The sequence below is a fragment of the Artibeus jamaicensis genome, unplaced genomic scaffold, assembly GCF_021234435.1.
Source record: "Artibeus jamaicensis isolate MK-2021 breed Jamaican fruit bat unplaced genomic scaffold, CSHL_Jam_final contig_354, whole genome shotgun sequence".
NCBI classification, from domain to species: domain Eukaryota; kingdom Metazoa; phylum Chordata; class Mammalia; order Chiroptera; family Phyllostomidae; genus Artibeus; species Artibeus jamaicensis.
The window spans coordinates 17,892,900-17,916,081 of record NW_026521803.1 but is presented as its reverse complement, the minus strand read 5'-3'; the positions used below and the strand labels follow the sequence as shown (position 1 = coordinate 17,916,081).

Below are 23,182 nucleotides of genomic sequence, written 5' to 3'. Positions count from 1 at the left end.
TTTTAAAACGAAACATGGTCCATATCCTCAGATATTTTTTAAAAGGTATTACCTTCAAATAAGAAATGAATACTTAGAATAGATAAAATGAAACTTTTAGAATGTAAAAAATATAATCAAACTTTTCAAGATTGGAAAATCATTTGGGAAATAACTCAGAAGCTTTAAAAATTAGACAAAGAATGGAAAATGATATAGAGAAGTAAAAGAAAAAGATCAATCTAGGAGGACCAACAACTGGCTGAAGTTATACAATATGGTTGGAAAAGGGAGAATGATAATCCACCCAAATTGTCAAGCCTAAGGGCAGAAATAATTTAAGATAATTATCTGCCATATATCTTCCATAGAGTCTTTCTCAGAAAGTCATTGGAGAATATTGTCCACTTGAACAATAACACAGACAAGGAGGAAGTCACCAGATCCAAAAAGAGGAGACTCAAGATGCATGTGGAAGGGTGTCTAGGCTGACGCTGAGTGGCAGGCCTGGAGAATAACCTTGCCGGGTTGGACTAGGGGGTAAACACTTCCTGGGGAGGGGGGTATGGAGCTGTTGGAACGCCTGATCGATTCGATGATACTGAAACTATTCCAAAGGGTTTTATTTTTGTGTTAGACAGTTTGGTTTAAAAAAATGAGAAAAGCAGCTTGGAATACAAAAAAAAAAAAACCACATAAAAGTTTTAATACTGCAGGGATAAAAATTTAGATTAATAAGTATACTCACTGTTCACTGGTTGGCTCAATAATGAACAGCACTGTGTCATTCCGGGTACCTGCATGCAGCAGGTAACATTCCAAAGGGTCGTTGAAGAGAAGAGTGTTTAATAAATGGACATTTACATAGGGGTGAAATGGGCTAAGGAATCCAGAAGACAGTGGTGAACACAGTAGGACTTGCAAGTGAGAGAAGCCGGGAGGAGCAATGGAAGGGCACTGCTTGCAGAACCAGATAGGAACTGAGGCCTGGAGAGGGGCTGTCTGTCGGATGTAGGTTCTGCAGTAGAGCAACCCAGCTGCTGCTGGACTGGGAGGGGACAAGCACTCTCAACTCTCAACCTTTGAACTACCATCAGGGCAGCCAGAGAGCAAGTGAGGCTAGCTGCATAGGGTCCATAGTGGGTATACTCCTAGGACACAGTGTTAAGAGAGTGCACCTGGAGGGAGAATCAAGAATATTCAATGCATCAGCAAAAATAGGTGCTGTTGCAATTTCTTACTGTAAGGCAAGTTTTAGTCTAAACTATGTGAATGCTTCCATGATGTAGTATACCAAACCAAACTGTGCGGATTATAGGGATCTTTGGATATGAAGAACATTTTGGATCAAATATGGAATGAATTTCTGTGTTGTGTTCACACACATACACATACATGCATACAGATGCATTTCTCCTGAATCTTCACATGACTGAAGTTTTTTTTATTTTTGGTTAATTGGCCTATGTATATTTTTCAGAAAGGCCTTCCTTCCTGGATATTCATTTCTTTCTTCTTTCTCTTAAAGCAATCCCTTTACCATTTGTTGTAATACTAGTTTGGTATTAACAAGCTCCTTTAGCTTCTTGTCTGGGAAGCTCCATAACTCTTCCATTTTAAATGATAGCCTTGCTGGGTAGAGTAGCCTTGGTTGTAGGTCCTTGCATCACCTTGAATATTTCATGCCACTCCCTTCTGGCCTGACATGTTTCTGATGAGTAATCAGATGCCAATGTCATTGGTGCTCCCTTGTAGGTAACTACCTGATTTTCTCTTGTGGCTTTTAGCATTCTCTCCTTGTCTTTAAGCCTTATCATTTTAACTATGATGTGTCTTGGAGTAGGCCTCTTTAGGTCAGACTTGTTTGGGATGTTCTGAGTTTCCTGGACTTGACATTTTTCCCCCCAGATTAGGGATGTTTTCTATCATTATTTCTTCAGATAGGTTCTCGATCCCTTTGTTGCTCTCTTTTGCTTCTGGCATTCCCATGATCTGGATGTTGTTATGTTTCATGTTGTTCAAAATGTTTCTTAAGCTCTCCTTTTTTTTAAAATTCTTTTTTCATTTTGCTGTGCTGACTGGGGTTTTTCTTTTTCCTACCTTGTCTTCTATAACACTGATTCAAACCTCTGCTCCATCCAACCTATTGTCTATTCCTTCCAGTGTGTTATTTCAGATATTAAATTCTTTATTTCTGACTGATCCTTTTCTATAGTTTTGATGTTTTTTTTTAATGCTGTTGAGTATCCCAATCACTATTCTAAACTCTCTATGTGATAAATTGCTAGCCTCTATTTCATCTAGTTCTTCTGGAGAATTCTCCTCTTTCATTTGGGGTCTGTTTCTTTGTTTTGGCTGCTTCTTTCTATTTTCTGCCTTAGGTGTTAAACTAATCAAATGCTAAACCAGATCAACCCGTAATCAGCAGCAGGCTTAAATAACACAGGTAGCGCAGAGTAAGCCCTGCGGGCAGGGGTGTTGCTACCCCTCAGGCTGAAGCTATTCAGAGTGCTCTGTCTGAGAGAGATGGCTCCGGCAAATTCAGAATGACAGCACAGAGATCCTATTAACTGTCCCTTCAGTTCTCTCCCCAAAGCCACCAACCCCCGACTCTCCTCAAGCATCTCTAGTCCACTCTGTCTTCCCTTTCCCAGAACCCAAGGTAAGTGGCTGCAAATGAGATTTTGTGTGTTGGCCCTTTAAGAGGCTCTCGGCCTCTCCAGCTCTCTCTCCCTGGCAGATAGAAACCCTGCTGCTTTTCACAGCTGGATGTTATCTGGGTTCCTTTCTGGCTCTGCTGCTGTAGGCTGGGGAGCCCAGCTTGGGGTTGAGTCCCTACACTTCTCAGGGGGAGCACCGGACATTGAAATATCCCACTGGAACTTCGACTGCTGCCCATGGGATCCCAGCCAGCCCTCTCATGCCTCCTCTGCACTCTAAGTCATGTTGTGGTGGAGTGTTTTCTTCAGTCTATCTGTGTTGTAAAGCTTTTCTCCAGCTGGTGTTCAGTGGGTTATTCTGGATGATTTCTCTCCAAAGTAGTTGTAATTCCAGGTTGGTCCTAGGAGGAGGGTAGTGTAGCTTTTACTTACTCCTCCACCATCTTGGACCCTACGTGGACATCCATTTCTACTAATTTTTACATCATCCTATTTTATGTTGTTATTAATGCGTATCACTGTCTGAACTTCTATTTTTCACTTCTTACTCTCATGTCGTCTGTCTCCCACTGCATGACTCTAGGTCCCTTAAGGGGAGGGATCCTATTTTATTTGGTGATATATCTATAGCACCTGGCTGAATGTATGGCCTAGTAAATAGAAGGCATTCAGTAGAGCATTGTTTAAACAACTGAGTAATCTATAGAACTGTTTAAGATTTTTGTCCTGGGTTATGCATATGTGATCATGATAGAGACTTGTTGAATATGACACAGGTCTGTAGCTCAGGAGACAATGTAGATGAAGGTATCATTAATCGAAATCAAGAATTCAGGAGGCAGAACAAATACCTCACTCCTGGAGAAGTGAGAATGTAAGAAAATTAAGTGTACAATTTGACATAATGAATGGGAGCTTCTGTGAGGTATGCAGGTATTTATATCCAGTAGGTAGGTAAAAGTGTGGACCTGGGATAGGTCTCAAACACAGATGCAGATGTGGAGTTCTTTAGTGCAGAAGGGGTAGATGACAACATAAACACAGGTGAAATCTTGCAGGGAAACGAGGCAGGGAAGGAAGCAGACTGATAGAGAATCTAAATGGAAGGAAAAGAGAAACTTAGTTATACTGGTTCTACTAAAATTTATCATGGGTTAGGGTAATAGAATCCAGTAGATTTTAAGGAAGATTATACCACTACTCTCCAAATACAAGTAGTATTCAAGAACATTAATGGATTTACTTGTGTATATTTTTGAGAAGTTAGAGAACTTCTAAAAATGACTTCCTGAATGACAAGTGAATTTCTCATTGTAGATGGAAAAAAATATAAACTTTATATCTGATATATAAACAAACATGCCAACAGTGATATTCCTCATACCCTGTACCCACAGTCAACCTGGTAAATCAGAACACCTCACATAACTAAGTTCTAAGTAACAGAAATAGCACTATTAAGGAGAGTTACTTTTCTTTTTATAGCATAGCATTTTCTTATATATACACTTAACATCCACATATAGTCAGGCAATGTGTTTTAAATTTATCACTATATTATTTTTAGATTCCTTCACGCTGTCTGGTGCATGTTCCCTTTAAAATTCAGTTCCACATTATTGTAAAAGCATTATCACTCAGTAATTCAAGCATCACCATTTTGATGGCTTTTCTAATTGCCTTAGTTTGACTATTTCATAATTAATATACTGAAATATCAAAATGGATGGGTGATTTTTATGCCCAGTTTAAATTAAATTAGAATAATCTGTAAGCTTTTATTCCATTGTGTAGGAATTAAGATCTCAATTATATGGCTCCTTCAAGGTATACAGTTCAGATGGAATTATGAATTATGCTTAGTATATGATTGAACATAATGTTCGTCAAAAGTAGATGTGAAGGAATTCATTATGTAGAGTGACAGGAGGAAGGAATTGTTCTTTATTCTGCTCATGTAGCCCTGCCAGCACACCTGTTTCTAATTTGGAGACCATTTATGATTATCTCCCAACATCAGTGTTGAAATAACATCCTTAGTCAAGTATCTCTACTCGCTCAAAAAGAAATGTGAAAAAGACAAAAAATCATCAGGCAGGACCAATTTTTTAAAACTTTGTATTTTTCAAGTGTCCGTTTACCAGTTCAGCCTGATTTTCTTAAGTTGGTGGTGAATAATCTCAAGAGCATACTTAGAAAATTTGGGGTAACTGACATCTGGGATAAATAGTCACTTTAAAAGTACATGGCCTGAGCCCTGACTGGTGTGGCTCAGTGGGTTGGACGTAGTTCCACAAACTGAAAGGTCACCGGTTGATTCCCTGCCAGGGCACATACCCGGGTTGTGAGCCAGGCCAGGCCAGGCCCCTCGTAGGGGGCATGCAAGAGGCAACCCAGCAATGTTTCTCGCTCATATCCATGTGTCTCTCCCTCTCTTTCTCCCTCCCTTTCCCTCCTTCTAAAACGAAATAAAATCTTAAAAAAAAAAATAAAGTACTTGGGCTGAGTTTTGTTGATTTAGGCTTCTGTAGCCATTGGTGACAATGTATCCCACCATAATTTGACCAAAAATTGTAGCCTAACCTTGTGCTTTGAGAAAACTGGTATGTATGCAAATGAAAACAGTCATTTTTCTCTCTTAATTTATGTTTTAAAGTGGTATGCATTATTTTATCTTACTTGAATGAAAATCTTAGCCAAAACAACATTAATATCTGTGAGTTTTTGAGCATTAATCAATAATATATACATATGTGGACAACATAAAATAAATACGTAGCCTTATTATCAAAGAATAGTCATTAATTACCAGAAACTAATAAATCCCTTATAAAGCCCCTTAGTTTATCACAGATTTGATCAGAGTGTCGAGAAATAAATGTACCTAACATCACACTCCAGATAACCATTATGTAGGTATTAGTCTTAATCTTCTGAAATTACTGTTAATAGGATCTTTATGTAATAGCTAATGATTAACTGCTCTAAAAATTCTTACCGACCTCTACTGTGCTTTTCAAAACTTAAAAATATTTGTTCTGAATTTTTATTATAACTAATATTTGCTTTGAATTTTTATTATAGCTGTAATAAAAATTACAGCTGTTACAGCTAAAGATTCTAACATAATCGTCACGTGCAGAGTCTTGCTTCGAGGGGACTGACCAATCCTTAGAGTGTCAGCGTGCTGGCATTCCTCACCCAACCCGTCTTCCGTAGAGTTTTTGGTTCAAGGTCTTTCAATCTATAGCAATTGAGAATGGAAGAACTAATATACTGTATTTTTTGAACTATAAGATGTACTCCTCCCCGCAAATTTGGGAGGAAAAGGGGGGTGTGTCTTATAGTCCAAATGTAGCTTACCTGTCTCGCTGTGCAGGGAAGTGGTGATGGAGGTCACAGGAGGCAGGAGCAGGGTCGCTGCTGCATTTTCCTCCCAAATTTGGGTGGGAAGAAGTGCGTCTTATAGTATGAAAATATGATATATATAAAATCTGGGAAAAGTCCAGCCATCGTTAATATACTGAGAACGGTTTGTGTGACATTGATGTAACCTGGCCACTAAGGAGAGTGGACAGGAATGCACATGTGTGAACAATGACAACTTCTCTGTACTAGTTGGTGGGGGCCTATTGAGTGAGCATGTGCACTGTGTGGGCATCACATTCAAAATGACCCAGTGAGTAAAGCAACGAATCTGCATCAGTTTGTGTTAAGCTGGAACATATCTCTATGGAAATTGTTCAGATGATTTAAAAAGGTGCATTTGAAAAGATATGGATGAGATATTAGGGAGTTTACCTTGGTCAGGAGGTTATCAGAATAGCAAATGAGAGATTCTGGAGCTCTGAACGATGCCTTAGCAGTGAGCGTGGCTAAACGCCCGCTGCCGCAGGCAGGTTCCAAGATGGAGCTGAGAGGACTTGGATAGTGTGTGACTGAGGGGAGCCAGGGTAAGAGGAAAAAAAATACTGGCATGATGTGTTAACTAGAACAAGAAACTGGTGATGGAACAGATGTTGTTTTGTTTTGTTTTTTTAATTAAAAAATTTTGCAATGGGTATCTGGAGGAAAGAGAAAATGAATTTAATTTCAAAATATTGAATTTGACATAACTGAATAATAGGAAACTCAGGCATGAGCCTCAGAGGGAAGGCTGCGAGTGGAAGTCAGAATCTGAGAGCAGCAGCGTACGTACGTAGTGAGGACCTGGAGGCGTGCGTGCCTGCAGTAGAAGCACCACAGAGAGTACCGCAGCTTTCTTAGCAAGAGAGGGTATTGTTAAAGGAGACTTAAAGCATGATTTCAGAAAGTTTTTTTTAATCAATAAAACCCAACGGCAAATAAAGTATTTTCAAAGATGTTTTAAGTTTTCCTAAATGTAGATTTATGTAGAGTATGAAAAGTAAAAATATGATTACAAGAACGTATACCAAAAGTACAGGGTGGGTCAAAAGTGGCTCTACAGTTGTATTTGAAACACAGAGTTTATTTTGTATTGTTATGCATTAATTATTGTACAGTAGTTCCCATACAAACTGTAAACTTACTTTTGCCCCACTATGCACAGTAAAATTTTTTTAACATGATTTCAGTTTTATTTTGAATCTAAAAAACAAAATAAGCAAACAAAGTGGAAGCAGACTCACAGATAAAGAGAATAAATCCATGCTAATAAATTCATGGTTGTCAGAGGGGACTGGGTCAAAGAGGTGACAAGATTAAGTATAAATATTGTGATAACTATGTGTTAGTGATACCAATTTGGTATTGCTTTATTCAAGCAGAAAGATTTTTCTGAGGAGGAAAATAGTATGATGGGCATGTAAAATTAATTTACAAAAGTTTTATATCTGTAATCACATTTTAGGACCTCAAACATTACTTCTAAATTTTTATTTTAGTCATATCAATAAAGCAGCTCAAAATTGACTGTTAGAAACCTAGAAGAAAAAAGAAAAAAATTGTTAATTTTTTTGTAATTTTCACTGATTCATTTTTTTATTTTTTATTTTTATTATTGTTCAAGTACAGTTTTCTGCCTTTTGCTCTCCTCCCAGTCCACTCCCCTAGCCTTCCCCACCTTCCTCCTGGTTCCACCCCCCACCCCGTCTTAGTTTTTGTCCATCTGTCCTTTACACTTGTTCTCGTGAATCCTTCCTCTTTTCCCCTGAAATATCCTCCCCTCTTTTTTTGTCCAGTTACTAAATGGAGGGGTATTGCAGGGTAATGGCACTAAATTGCATTTGAAATGATCATTGAAAAATGCTAAGTCTCTTTTTATATTTTAAAATTAAAACTGTATGGCCCTCAGGAGGAACTTTGGAGGAGGTGACTTTGCAGTGGACTTGGTTGCTTCTTGCCAGCTATGTATCCAGACATATTTGTGTTGAGGACTCTATTTATTTTCTATTTTTCTTTTAGGCAACAGTTAGCAAAGCTCTATTGCTTATAAAAGCATGTGAGTATGTTTGTGTGTAAATATTACTACAGGGAGAGTTTGTCAACATCATAATCTGTTCTTCAAAACCTTCAATAAAACTCTGGGTAACAGATACACTGCTGTGATTTTTGGTTTCTCAAGTCAGAAACCAACTCCATCTAGCTTCTCTGCCATTTCAAATCTTATCATGGTTCCTCGGATTTATTCAAAACAATACCTTTGTTTATTACCTGTCTTAGTGGGTTTGGGAGCATCTTTGCAAAGATCCACCTTCTGTGTTGGCATTTTAATCATTTGTGTGATCAAGAAGTGGGAGAGACTGTATGGAAAGCTCCGGCTGACATGAAAGGGATGGCTTCCTGCGAGTTAGGATGTATCTGAGTGTGTGTGTGCATGTCAATGACATCATAAGTTATTTCTCATTACCGCAGGTAATAAGCACATTTACTTTGAGTGCAGGCAGTTTTTTCTCAGCAGGAAAGCAGTCTAAATGGGATCTCTGGTTCTCTGAGATCTTTTATGAATTTCCCTGGAAATGCTTAGCAATGTACTTAGTTCTGGAGCAATTACTATCAATGGAAGAAGAGAAGCTTTTAGAAGGTAGAGGTGTTTTCCAGCAGTTTACATGTGAAATTTATTGCACTCCCTCACTGGATCGATACTAATAGAGAGCAAAGGAGAAATTCAGAGCAGTAACTTAAGTGAAAATGCCTCTGTCATATAGGGTACGAAGAAATCTAGTAATAATGTCACAGAAAATTCAGGCAAATCAATGCCTGAATTATCCATATCTTTACTACTTTGCATGGATAAGCTTGAGGCCTATGTATGTTTCTTTACCTTAAAAAAAGTGGATCACTAGTACCCTCAGCACCTCAATAATGAACTAAAAATGGAATTGGATATCGATGCAACAATCCCTTGCAAAAACCAATTGCTGTAACAGTGTAAGGTAAAAGGCAAACAGAACAAAGCTATCTAAATGATTGAATCTAGCAGTAAGTTTTATTGTTTTGATTATAGACAGAGAAACAATGAAAACACACAGCATATTTAATAGATGGTAGAGGATATAAGTCTAGGAAAGAGTAGAGGCCTTGGGAGATAAAGTAAGGCAATATAACACTTTCCATGCCTTTTTTTTTTTTGAAATCTACTCTCAGAAAGTTAAGTGGAATCAAGAAAAATCTCATTTTTAAAAAATGTCTGTCTAAGGTACTTGAGTAAAGGACTCCTTTCATACCTGCAGTGAGTCTGAAATACAACCTGAATGACCCCTGTAGCACATCAGGTCTAGCAAACGGAAGTTTGTCTCTGTACAGTTCCTATGAATCGAGTGCAAAGGACTACAGACCTGCCTCTAAAACAGTGTGTTAATGGGCCAGTCACAAGTAGACAGTGTTTACGCTTTCAAAGCACTCTTGCCCTCATCTGTAACTAATCACATCCTGTTCAAGGCCATTTAAAAATACGACATACGTAATTAATACATCAAGGATCTAATTTTATTTTTGAAAAATTAAGGTAAATATATAAGCTTTGTGTGTACGACACTACAGATGAACAGCTGTATGTGCCACGTCATTCTCACCACCCAAAGTCTGGCTTTCAGTCGTGATCATACAGTTGAGCACCTTTACCAGTTTTGCTCTCCCTCCACCCCTTTCCCTCTGGTAACCACAAATCTGTTGTGCGCCTCTGTAAGTCTCTTTTTGTTTTTGTTGTTTTCCTTTTGTTTTTATATTCCACATATGAGTGAGTGAAATCATAGATATTTGTATTTTTCTATCTGACTTAGTTCACTTAGCATAATACCCTCATGACCCAAGAAATGAAAACAACCTAAGTGTCCATCAGCGGAGGAATGGGGAAGAAGATGTGGTATCTGTCTGTGCATGTACACATACACATTCCATGGAATACTACTCAGCCATAAAAAGGTGAAATCTTGCCATTCACTTGCAGCAGCATAGATGGGCCTTGAAGGATGTATTTATTGATAAGGCCAGAGCCTGATAATACAAGTCACCATAAGTATTTCTTTAATCTGTTGCATATTTTTAATCAAATCTGAATCAAAGCAAATCTGTAGTATCTATAATTCTGTATTATCTAGTGCACTGCTGGTGGTCATTCAGTCATTTTTATGGCATTTTTAAAAGAAAATTTTAAATATGCCTTATTAATGCTGGTTTAGGACTTTTTCTGTTTCAGTAGAATTTCATTGCCTGTACATGCACTACTGTAACATATTAATGTTATTCTCTTTTGAAAATAATCTTCATAGCAACCCAGGGGGCAAGCTGTTTCTTTGAGACTTTGGGAGCTAATGATTATTAAAAGTTGCTTACAGAGATAAAGTATGACTCCACGGGATATTTAGTTTTTTTATGTCATTAAAATCTATGCTTCTTTGAAACCAACATTAGTGTTCATTCAAGAGAAAAGCATGAACTAACTTTATCTTAAACTTCTGCTCAAAATACAATACAGACTAAATTTTATTGGAATTTTCATATTTCTCAACATATAGTGGACAGCCAAGAACTTAATAATGCAAATCTTTGTTTAGATACAAATGACTCCCTACAAAGCCTGTTTTGATTATTAATGGAATTCATTATCTGCTGCTTAGTGCAGCTACTGTGGTTTGGAATAACAGTTAATAATGAAAGTCTGAGCTAGATTTTAAATATAGTGTGTTAATGTTTGATAATACAAATTAATTCTATTATACAAAAATATCAATGAAAAAATATTGTGGGGACCATGCCGTCCCACTTTTTTTTTTCATCATTAAGAAACTCTTCCTCTTCTCTTGGGAGTGTATTTTATTGTCATTCTCTTATCACAGAAAAATTGACTGGAGTGTTTCAGAAAAGCCACCAATTTCCCCCAAATTATTGGGTTGGCCAAAAAGTTCGTTTGGCTTTTTCCATACAGTGGCTCTAGTAGTGCTTGTCTTTCACGTCAATCAAAACAGTTGTGTTAGATTGTATTGTGGCAGCTGTTATATCAGTGTGCATTAACAAAAAAAAAACCTTACCAAAATTTGTGTACCCATTTTTATATTGAAGATGGAAGAAAATAAGTAACATTTTCAGCATATTATGCTTCATTGTCTCAGGAAAGGTAAAAACACAATTGAAATGCAAAAAACAAAAGATTCATGCAGTGCGTGGAGAAAGTGCTGTGACTGATCAAATGTGTCAAAAGTGGTTTGCGAAGTTTCATGCTAGAGATTTCTCACTGGCCATGCTCCATGCTTGCATAGACCAGCTGAAGTTGATAGTGATCAGGTTGAGACATTAATTGAGAGCAATCAACATTATACCATGTGGGAGATAGCCGACATACTCAAAACACCCAAATCGATAAACTTATTGTTGGAGATGAAACATGTGTCCTTTATTTTATGAAAAAACTAAATGGACTTTTTGGTCAACTCAACAGAAACTGAATTCTTATGTTGCTCAAGTTATTTTCGATCAAGAAACTGGGACATTACAGGAGTGGCAGTTTGTTTGAAGCCAGCCTCTTCCCAAGGACCTGGAAATTGCTGTGAAGTATAGAATACTCGTCTTTCTTTCAGAATCTGAGTGACTGTGAGCCTTGACAGAAAGAGTACTTCAGAGCCCAGTGGCTTCCATAATGCTTTACAGTGGTTTTATGAGCACAGAGCAGAGGTGCTGGTCTGGGTGAATGGGAAGCAGGCAGTGTGAGGTCATCTGTGTGCCCTGGTCCCATAACCTCTGGAAGACTCGGAGACGTTTCCCCCGGAAGCCTTCCAGTTTAAGTCTTCTGTATGGGAAATAGAAGTTATATGTGTGAAAATAATCCGTGTAAACACCACATATTCATCCATCAGTCTTTTGATAAGCTTTACCTGTTTACTAAGCTTAAACTGAATGAATTATATATGGCACATCTGCATTTTAGTGTCGTGAAGATACTTTAAATATGAATATAATATGTAGGATATATACTGTACTGTAGTATGGCTGGATATGTTATACGCATGATAGTCTTTGTCCCCAGACAGGGAGGAGGTGTGTACTCTTAGATGTGGGACCATTTTACTGTACCTTTTACGAAAGACTTTCGGATGCTGCATGAGGTGCAGCCATCATTGGCTTGATCCTTCTCCACTCAGCCTGTCTCTGTAACATGCATTTAAAAAACCGCTGGTAATAAATAGATCCTAAGATTCTAATAGTTGATGTAGCCCTGATACTGACTTATTACTAATTCTTGTTCATAGTAGCACTGTGATTGGTATGGTCACTTACCCCACACCTACTTATGGCACATAGGTATAGCAACACAAGATTCCTGGAAATATCATGTTCACTAACTTAGATAACTTGAACTCCTTTACTATTTGTAATACAAAATTTTACCATAGTACCAAAAAAACATATATATTTTATGTCTTTAGAAAAAGTTACTTGGCATGGCCCAGTATTTTTCTTTTCTAGCGAACCGCAGTATAGAACCCACTGTCTTTGGGTACATTCTCCTAGCGAAGGGTAACTTTCAGAATTTAAAAAATAAAACAACAACATCAAAACAAACTAGAATTTGCTAACTGCCCAGTCCGCATGGTAGAGCCAGTGATGCCAACATAATTTGCTTCCACCTGGGTCCCTTCCTTCATACAGTATTGCCCAAGAACAGTGTTATTCTAACATTTGCCCCCCCAGTGGTTTCTAAGGTGTAAATGATGAAAGGAAATTACAGTCAGACACTGCAGTTCAGGTCTGCTCATGCTTTATTTTACAAAGCAGTGCCAGAAAAATTCATTTTTATTTTCTGTTCAATTTACAGTGAGTAATGTTGCTGTTTATTTCAAAATCTCACCTAGAAATGAAAAGGTGAAAAGCTCAGAGATCATGTGCCTAAGTTTTACAGCTGAGTGTGATTATCAGAGGTGAATGGATCAGTTAAAGTAGAAAAGATCAGAAGAACAAAAGCAAAATCCCAACTGCATAAATCTGACAGTCATGCAATGCTTTCACTGCATGAAAGATTAGAATTTTTTTTTAATTTATCTTTAGAGGGGAAGGGAAGGGAAGGAGAGAGGAAGAGAAACAACAGTGTGTGGTTGCTTCTCATGCGTCCCCTGCTGGGAACTGGCCTGCAACCCAGGCAGTGTGCCCTGACTGGGAATCAAACCACCATCCTTTGGTTCGCAGGCCTGTGCTCAATACTGAGAGAATATTTCTTAATATGACAATACTGCTGGGTCCCCAAAGCACACTTATTTCATGTTTCATCTTTCTCCAGTACTTGATACAACAACAAAAAAATATATCTGAAAAGTTACCAGTTTTTCTAAACATGTGCTCTAAATTTAAGACAAAAATACTTCTAAGAATTTGCTAAACATCTATTTATAATTATTGTGGTATTTTTTAAAAAGCAAAGATTAAGAATGCAATAGGCAAGTGAAATCATATACGAGGTCTGTCCAGAAGGTATCTAGCCATGCAACAGGCAAAATGGAGACATTTATTGGAGAAGATACAAGACACAAGAAACACTGTACATAGGACAATGACATCTGAGTCCCCTTCAAAGCAGGCACCTGGGTACCTCACACAGTTCTCCCAGTCACCATCAGCTGCCCATGATATTTTCCTGAATTTCATCAACAGTCTGAAATTTCTTCCCTTTCAAAAGTGATTTTAGTTTGGGGAAAAGCCAGAAGTCGCAGGGTGTCAAATCTGGGCTGTAGGGGGCCGAGTCACCTGGGTGATTTGATATTTCAGTAAAAAACCTCTGCACAAGATGTGATACATGAGCAATCCCGTTGTGATGAAGTTGCCAATCACCAGTTACCATAGTTGCAGCCTTCTGAATAGTTTCCCAATATTTTCTGTGGAGGAATGTTCAAGCTTAATGAAAAATTTGATGCAGATTCATTGCTCTACCCACTCAGTCATTTTGAATGTGACGACCACACAGTACACATGCTCACTCAATGGTGTCTACCACCCCCACTGACTAGTACAGTAAAGTCATCATTGTTCACACATGCACATTCCAGTCCACTCTCCTTGGCTGCTAGGTTACAATGATGTCATGCAAACTATTCTTGTTAACAATGGTTGAACTTTTCCCCAACAGACTGCATGTTATGTGTATTTTAGACTTTCTAAACTCACAGCTGAAGAGCAATCATTCTATTTGTTTTACTATTGAAAATTTATACAATTTTATCCAAATTTCAATCTTAATTGAAATCTGACTTAACATGGTTACAACTCAACCATGGTTAGCAGTTTTGAAGCACAGACTACAAACGCTAGTGAGTGGAATTTAGGAAAGACAAACTGCAGGGCCTGGGTCACTCATGTCTTTGTCAGGCTGTTGTGATGTATGGAATGGGCCTATTGTGGAGTTGGCACACAGTAAATTTTGCCATAATCCTAAAACACAAAGAGTGAGAGGGAGAGAGGCAGGCAGAAATGCAGGGAAGAAGGGGGAAGAAAAAGAAATTAGGGGAGAGAGAGCAAGTGTAAGAGCAAGAGATGGCTGCAAAAAAAAATGTCAAGAAAGTCAAAGTTTGCAAATGTTTTCTTGCAAATTATAATTTCTTTTCATATAGTATTCTAAGCCTAGCTAGTTCTTTAAAAGAAAATTTTTAACGTAACATTCACCCTCCCAACAACTTGTAAGTACACGGTACAACACTGTGGACCGTGTGCAGTCCTTGTCCAGCAGACTCCCCAGAACTGCCCCTGTCTTGCATGACTGACAAGACAGTGAGAAGCTCCCCACTGCCCCCAGCCTCAGCTCCTTACAACCACCTTCCTAGTTTCTGGTTTTGAGTCTGACTACTTTAGATACTTCATATAAGTACAATCATGCAATGTTTGTTTTTCTGTTGTTGGCTTATTTCGCCTAGCATTAGGTCCTCAAGGTTCATCCATGTTGCAGGATATGACAAGATTTCCCTCTTTCCTTAAATTTGGGTAATATCCCATCGTATCTGTAATGTATTTTTATTCATTTGTCAGTGGACATGTAGTTTGCTTCCACCTCTTGGCTACTGCAAACAGCTCTCTTCGTATAATTTTAAATTCAGCCAGACATTGTAAATTGCCATCTTTCCATCACCAGCACATCTCACATTGTTGCTTTGCTTTCCTTTTTCTTTTTCATTCCTTAGCAAAGTTGTTGCAAATATGTATAGGTGCTGACTTAATATTGACTAGTGTACTTTTTTCTTATTCAGTGCAGCTGTGTAGATAATAAGTTAGTCCTGTTCAAGGTAAAACGGCACAGGGATTTGACACATAATGAAATGTTGTCATTGCAGGACAAGTCTGCTCCAGCTGACAAACAGTGCAAACCAGAGGCGGCCCAGGCCACTTACTCAACCCCAGCGGTTTCCGGCTCACAGGAGGTGTTGTACATCAACGGCAATGGGACCTACAGTTACCATAGTTACAGAGGGCTAGGAGGAGGACTGCTGAATCTGAATGACACTTCCAGTAGTGGTGAGTCTGTATTATATATTGTGTTTGTGTGTATGTGTCCATTTGGGGATACTCAATTCTCTAAACCTGAGAGAAGAAATTGAGTCTACTGTTACAAGCAATAGTCAGTGCCAATCAGCTAAAACCAAGACTGTTTAATACATGACATCCATCTCCCTACAAGGATAGCTCCCTAGTCCGTGCCTGTTTCTGGCAGTAACAGCACTATTATGCAACTGAACGATTGCTGTTTTATACTGAAAACATTTCTCAACTAGAGAAATCGCAGACGTCTTCCCCCAAAGCTGTAATGTCCTATTCTTCAAGAATAATGACACGTTTTCTTAATGTTTAAGTTTTTAATTTGGAAGATTGGAGGCCCAGGCACTTTACTGACTTGATGAAATGTACATACACAGTCCCTGTGCTTAAGAACATCCAGCCTGAAGCCACACGTAGAAACAGCCCAGGTCCCTCCAGCCACTGGCTCACGGATGACAGTGGCGTGCTTGCCAGCAGTGGGAACAGTGTACTGGACGGAGCCAGCTCATGGTGGCTCGTGCTTGGGAGACTTGAAGGAATTTCTTAAGCTTTTATGTAGAATTAATTCCAAAAGTGTAATACAAAACTACATATATCTTAGAAATGAATACATGGGTGAATTTCATATAACTGGGTCGCATGAAAAGCTTTCCTAAACTATACTTAAAATCCAGAGAAAATGAGTTTCATTACACACACACAAACACAAACCATTTTTTATGACAAAGCACATGATACAGTGAAAAAATAAAGGGTAAACTAAATATTATTATATACTATGAAAGTCTAATAGGTCAAGACTTGAGGATATTCTAAAAAGAGGAAATGCCCAAAACTATACATTAAAAAAAGGCTAGAAATATGAATGCACAATTCCCAGAAAAAGCAATGTAAATGTCCCTTAAATACAGGTAGTTACTCAAGGCCACTCATGCCTAAGAAAATCGCAGCTTCTATCTGTCACATTAGCAAAAATCCAAATGTTTACACAGTATGCTTTGACAAGGCTGTAGGAGATATGCAAACTCATGTATTGCTTGTAGAAATGCAAGAAGTTGGAGGGGAATTTGATAATATCTAGCAAAATTACACATGCATTTACCATTTGACCCAGCAATCTCTTTAGGAACCTCTTGTTAGGAATCTATCTCAAAGACACACTGGCAAAAATACAAAAAGACATGCACATGACTATTCATTTCTGTGTTTTTTATCAATTTAAAAAGGGTGGTTACCAATAAAAATGTCAATTAGTAGATGGCCAGTTGATTCCATTATAGTATATTCAAACTGGAGAGTAACAGGTACCTATGAAAAGTAATAAAAAATGTCTTTATATAGTCCAGGTGATGCTGAGTACTTATATAAATCTTTTTTTTAGTGAATATTAGCATAATTTTTTTAAAAGTTTGCATAGAGGCAGGGATGAGGGAGAATGATATGGGGAAAGGAATATAAGCCAGAATTATCTGCTTATACATGGTTTTTAAGTTTTGTTTTACAAATTTAACTTTGGAACAATTTATATATAATTAGGAAGGAAACTGATTTTAAGAATCCCTAACATTGAAATGAAAATGATGCAAATGAACTCTTATCTGTTTAATGAATGGTTGGCAGGGCCCCAGGGAGAGGAAGTGACTTTTCCAGGTAATCTCAGATACCATGTTCCACTGTGTGCAAGCATATGACTAAACCTTAAGTTATTTTCAGTAATCATGTTGTTATTTTGGGACTGTTGTCTGTGTATGATGGTTTAAAGCAAATTTATAATGATGCGGGTATCAGTGAAAGCTGTGATTTTTAGCAGGGGGACACAGTACATACAGAGGTAAAATCAGTTTAAGCAAAAACGGCACAGTCTTGTATTTGTACTATCACTGAGAACTGGTATTTCCTATTTGTTTCCACTGAAAGTGCCTAAAAACAGAGACCAAGCTGAATTCTAACAGTTGAATTAGGCTCGGTGGGATTTGGATATATTTGGGAGGGAACTGCATTGTCAGTGTTTGGGAGTGATTCTGCTGGAAGGCTGGAGCTCTCAGGTCTGCCCTAGAATTAAGGGTCCCCTGAGGACAGGATTTAGCTTTAGTCTAAATCAGTTGCCTTCCAGCTCAAAAAAAGTGGTGCCTTAAGTGGAAGGGAAAAAATGAAGGAGCTTATTCTGGGAAGAAATTTCGTTTCAAGTGCATATTCAGTTTTTCAGAAGCTAGTGAGCCTTCTCAGCTGTTCACAAGTCGTCTTTTTATTTGAACAGCAAATCAGACAAGAGCAAATCCAAGTTCAGAAAAGGAAAACATAAACAAAGTCTAAAAATTCTTTTAGCCTATAAAGCTGGAAAATCTAAAATATTTTACATGTGAAGTAAGAACTGATAGGTAGTTCAGAACTTAACCCCCCCCAAAAAAAACTATAAAATGGGGGAGGGGCAGAGTATAGTCAAAAGATTTTATTGACACAAAATCTTTTTGTCGTCTTCCAAAATATCATTCATCTTTTAAATTAATTCACTTAACACAAACATAATAAATACTACTTATTGAGTAACCTCAGCCTAATCTGTATTTAACCCTTACACAGTCTTATGAGTTAAGTCCTGGAATTTGGAGGAAATTTTTATAAAAGTAAAATTCCATCCACTTTAAAATATAATACCCGGGCATCACTTCCTTTTTTCTAACATGATTAAAGTTTATTTTTTGAGGCTCAGAGAAGTTGGGTGACTTGCCCAAAGCCCCTCCTTAATAAAGGGAAGATCCAGGGTTTGAACACAGGCATTCTGACATCAAAGTCCACACTGTAAACTACTGAGCTAATAATCTGTATAATGGATGCAAGCATTGAGGTACAGTTAAGTGACCATACCTGGTAAGCACTAATATACTCTCTCATCTACTTTGAACATTTCATATAAATAAATGGATCACACAGTAAGTTATCTTTTAGTCTGGCTTCTTTCGCTCAGCATAATATTTTCAAGGCTCATTTGTGTTATAGCGTGTATCAATACTTCATTCTTTTTTATTGCCAAATAATGTCCTATTTACAGATATGCTATATTTTGTTAAGTCATTCATTAATTGCTAGGCACTAGGACATTTTTCACTTTTAGGTTACTATGAATAATGCTGCTGTAAACCTATTTTTAATGCCTGTGTATTATATATGTTATATATATATAATCAATGTTTGTGTAAGTACTTAGAAATGAAATTGTTGGTTCATTAATGCAGTAACTGAGTTTAAAGTTTTGAGTAAATAACAGACTGAACATGAGATATCTTTACATTTATTTCATTCTTTTTAAATTTCTCTTAGTATGTCTCATAGTATTTACAGTAGAAGATTTACACTTTATTAATTTTATTGCTAAATATTTCCCTTTGTGATACTATTGTAGATGTAATGATTTTCTTAAAATGTTACTCTACATTTTTTAATTGTTTTGGAAGAGATTCTGAGGTATTGGTAGTCATACTTTAAATGTTTGGTAGAATTCAGGAGTGATGCTGTCGGGGCCTGGGCTCTCCTGGGAGGTATTTTTTAAATCTTTTTTATTGTTGTTTTATTACAGTTGTCCCAGTTTTTCCCCCTTTGCCCTCCTCCACTCAGCTCCCTCCACTCCCACAGTCAATCCCTCACCATTGTCTGTGTCCATGAGTCATTCATACATGTTCTTTGACTATTCCCTCCCCCTCCTTTCCTGTTATCCACCCCTTCCCCTGCCTCCCCCCGGCCACTGTCAGTCTGTTCCATGTTTCCAGTTCTATTTTGCCCATTAGTTTATTTTGTTCATTAGGTATATTTTATAAGTAGAGATCAGATGGTATGTATCTTTCTCTGACTGGCTTATTTCACTTAATATATTCTCCAGTTCCATCCATGCTGTCAGAAAAGGTAGGAGTTCCTCCTTTCTTTCTGCTGCATAGTATTCCATTGTATAAATGTACTAGTCTTTTCAGTAAATAGTGCTGGGAGATCTGGGAGGTTTTTGCTTGTTAACTCAAACATGTTGCTTGCTCTGAGGTCCACTTATATTGTCTATATCCTCTTGAGTTAGTTTAGATAGTTTGTGTGTTTCCAGGAAAAGACCCATTCCAATAAACTATCTAATTTATTGGCACGGTTGTCCATAATATTCCTTCATAATTGTTTATTTTTGGAAGGTCAATAGTGATGCACCCTTACAAATGACAGAGTCATTTGAGTGTTCTCCCTTTTCTTCTTGGTCGTATACTAGCTAAAAGTTTGTATCTCAGTCTTTTCGAAGAACAAGCTTTGATTTCAATGATTTTCTCTATTGTTTTCTATTCCCTATTTCACTGATTCCTATTCCTATATATATATTATTTCCTTCATTTTTGCTTACATTAAGTTTAGTTCTTATTTTCCAGTGTCTTAAGATGAAAAGTTAAGCCATTTGCTTGAAGGCATCTTTTCTCTTTATACGTAGGCTTTTATAACTATAAGCTTCCTTTGAAGCAATACTTCATTTGCATCACATACGTTTTTGTATGTTGTATTTTTGTTTTCCTTCACCTCAAAGTAAATTCTAATTTTCTTTATCATTTCTTCTTTGACCCATTGGTTATTTAGAGCTGTGTTGTTTAGTTGCCACATATTTGTGAATTTCCCAAATGTCTTTCTGTTCATGATTTTAGTTTTATTCCATTGTGAACAGACAGCAGGCTTCATGTAATTTCAGTCCTTTCCAGTTTATCGGAGCTCATTTTATGGCCCAGGCCACGGTCTCTCCTGGAGAGGATTTCACCTGTACCTCAGGGTAGTGTGTGGTCTGCTGTTGAGGGCACTTTCTAAATGCATACTAGGCCTAGTAGGTTTTATAGTGTTAAGACTTTTCTAATCTTGATCATTTGCCTCGTTTTTATAGCCACTACTGGAAGAAGGGTATTGAAGTCTTCAAGTACTATTATTGAATTGTCGACTTTTGCCTTCGATTCTGACAGTTTTGTTTCATCTTATTTGGAGACTGCTGTTGGGAACATATATTGTTTATTTCGCATGTCTTCTCAATGGAGTCACTCTTTTATCATTGTAAAATGCCCCTCTTTATCACTAGTAACTTTGGAAAGTCTGTTTTGCCTAATATTAGTTACTTCTGCAGTCTCAGGAAAAGACAATGGTAACTTGCATGATCATAGCGGTGCTGAGAATGATGACAAGTGGGCGGAGCTTTGGGGGGTGGTGACACATAGAAGAGTATAGAACAAACTGAGTGTTGCTCACCTCTACTCACGCACAACCGAAATAATGTATTGTTGCTTCGTAAGTGGCTGAGTAATTTTGGGAGCCCACTGCCAAATGCAAATGTGGACCCTCTTCTGTAAAAATAAGTACTTCAAGATGGTGATAACGGAGCGTGAAACAAAGCTGAGGGCTCTTCTGAGAACAGTGCCCTGTGGGCCTCACATTTTCAATGCCCCACGTGGCTCCATGTATTTAGCAAGTTGTAGGAAGCATTATGATTTTATGAAAAAGAAAGAGAGCTACTTATGGCAGCTCTATCTTTCAAAAAAGATAATATGTACAGAGAAAGAAAAGATTAAAGACACAGAATATTTTGAGCAAGTTTTTTGGAGCGGTGGGAGAGAACTTTGGGGCAACTGCCAACCCTGAGTGAAAACTGAAAGGGAATATAAAGGAAAATTGTTGCTATGAATTATTAATGGACAGGGCTCTAAAAGTTTTTCTTGCTCTTCAACCCATTCTTTACAGAGAAACCAAAGTAATCTAAGAAAATGAAAACCGTGATCACATCACTTCATTGTCTAAAACCCTTCTAGGGGCTCTCATCATTCTCAGGAAAATGACATCATCCAGCCCTTCATGCCTCAGTGTTCACCCCCACCTGAAGTTTTACTTGACCTGATTTTGTCTGCCCCCACTGCCCTGATTGCTCATCTCTTAAATCCTGAACTCCAAGTGTAGATCAACTTCAGGATGTTATAACTCTCATAACATCCTGAAGTTGTCATCTGAAGCACGTACCACAGTACACACATGTACACACACATGTAATCATAATACATTGGCATTCATTGCTCAACCATACCATTCAGTAGTGCTCAAAAGTCACATAAGACATCTGGTATGGATTCCAGATATGCAGTCATGTAAGTGGTTAGAAATAAGGTTTTGTAAGTTTTCAGTATAAATACTATGGTTTTATGGTGGGGTCCATTTTGTAAGTCTCCCCCCCAAGAAAAACCCTCAGTATCATGGACAGAGTCTAAATGGACTTGAAAAATAATGTGATGGGAACCTCTTTATTTTTTAAAGGCTTTAAATGAACAATTAAAAAAAATTAGCCAGGAAAGTAGGGTGATTCACTCAGGGCCACACAGATTGACTTTGTGATATATCTTTCGGCTTCAGTATGATAAGATAAAGGCCTCTTATAAGGGTACAGCAAAGAATGGCTTTGAACAACTCAGTCCGTGTACTGCTGGGAAGAAACAAGAACAGCAGAGTAACCAAAATGGCACACAGCTAATCAACAGTGATTTGGCTTTCTCTGAGCAATGGCTTTGGGCTGCATCACTGAGTTAAAAAAAAAAAAAAAAACACTAGTGTGGCAAATAACAGTTTTTGATTTAAACCTAAGAGACTTTCTTTAGTTCATATTTGAGAAAGGACTCTTACTATAGTGATGGTAGCAAGGGATATGCTTCCATCCATACTGTGCAGGATCTCTAAACACCTTTTCTTCTCAAAAATGCATACTACCTATAGCACTGGGATTGGCCGTTACTGTTTTGATTTTGTTTTTTGCTTGTTTTAACAGAAAGACAGCTGGATTGATCAGGCCTGTGATTGACTTTAGTTGGGCAATTTCTTCATAAATTCCCAGAACCCCAAACACTTTGATTCTTAAAACTGTTATCTTCAATTTATTTTTCCGTTTTTAAGACATCAGAATAGCCATGCCCTGTAACAGATTTGGAGCTGTGAAGAAAGCAGCTACATACATATGCATAAATCTTGAGAGCTAAATAGGACATAGGAGAAGATTAGCATTCTACCAGATGCCCACCTCATATCTGAGAGCTCCAGTTAAACCTAAGTTTGAGAAGTCTTGATTTTGAAATTTGTAGGGATCTTCTGAAAAGGGTGGAAGGGAGCAACAACGCTCAGCAGACCAGGGTGAATTAGCCACTCATCTGACAATTTATAAAGCAGATAGATGAAGACCATCAGAATTCAAACCATGAACAGAGAAACTGAGAAGCATAAATAGTAGAACAAGAATTTTAAAAGATAGTGTTTATAGAACCTTTTAAACCAATGTAATAGGAAGATAAACCCTGCAGATTGTATTGCGTTCAGGAAAAAAAATGTGAAGGCAGAAGGATTAAGAAGGAAATTTAACAGCATTTGGATTTAAGTAAACAAGTATTTGGGGGTTTCTCGTGTTTATTTCACTATAATGGGAACTTTCTTAGCCTGTTTGGGTTGCTATAACAAAAATATCAGAGTTGGGTGGCTTAAACAACAAAACATTACTCACAGTTCTAGAAGCCAGGAAGTCCAAGATCAAGGTGCCTATATATTTG

General features: G+C 37.7%; 1 protein-coding gene across 4 annotated transcripts in view; it reads left to right on the top strand.

The window, feature by feature from the left end:
* Nucleotides 1-23,182, top strand: part of NOL4 (nucleolar protein 4) — a 285,053-nt gene that overhangs the window by 234,941 nt on the left and 26,930 nt on the right. For all 4 annotated transcript variants that reach the window (XM_037154492.2, XM_037154493.2, XM_053664284.1 and 1 more), the window contains one exon: nt 15,407-15,587. In XM_037154492.2, the coding sequence (XP_037010387.2) occupies nt 15,407-15,587 (181 nt within the window). The remainder of the gene's footprint in view (nt 1-15,406; nt 15,588-23,182) is intronic.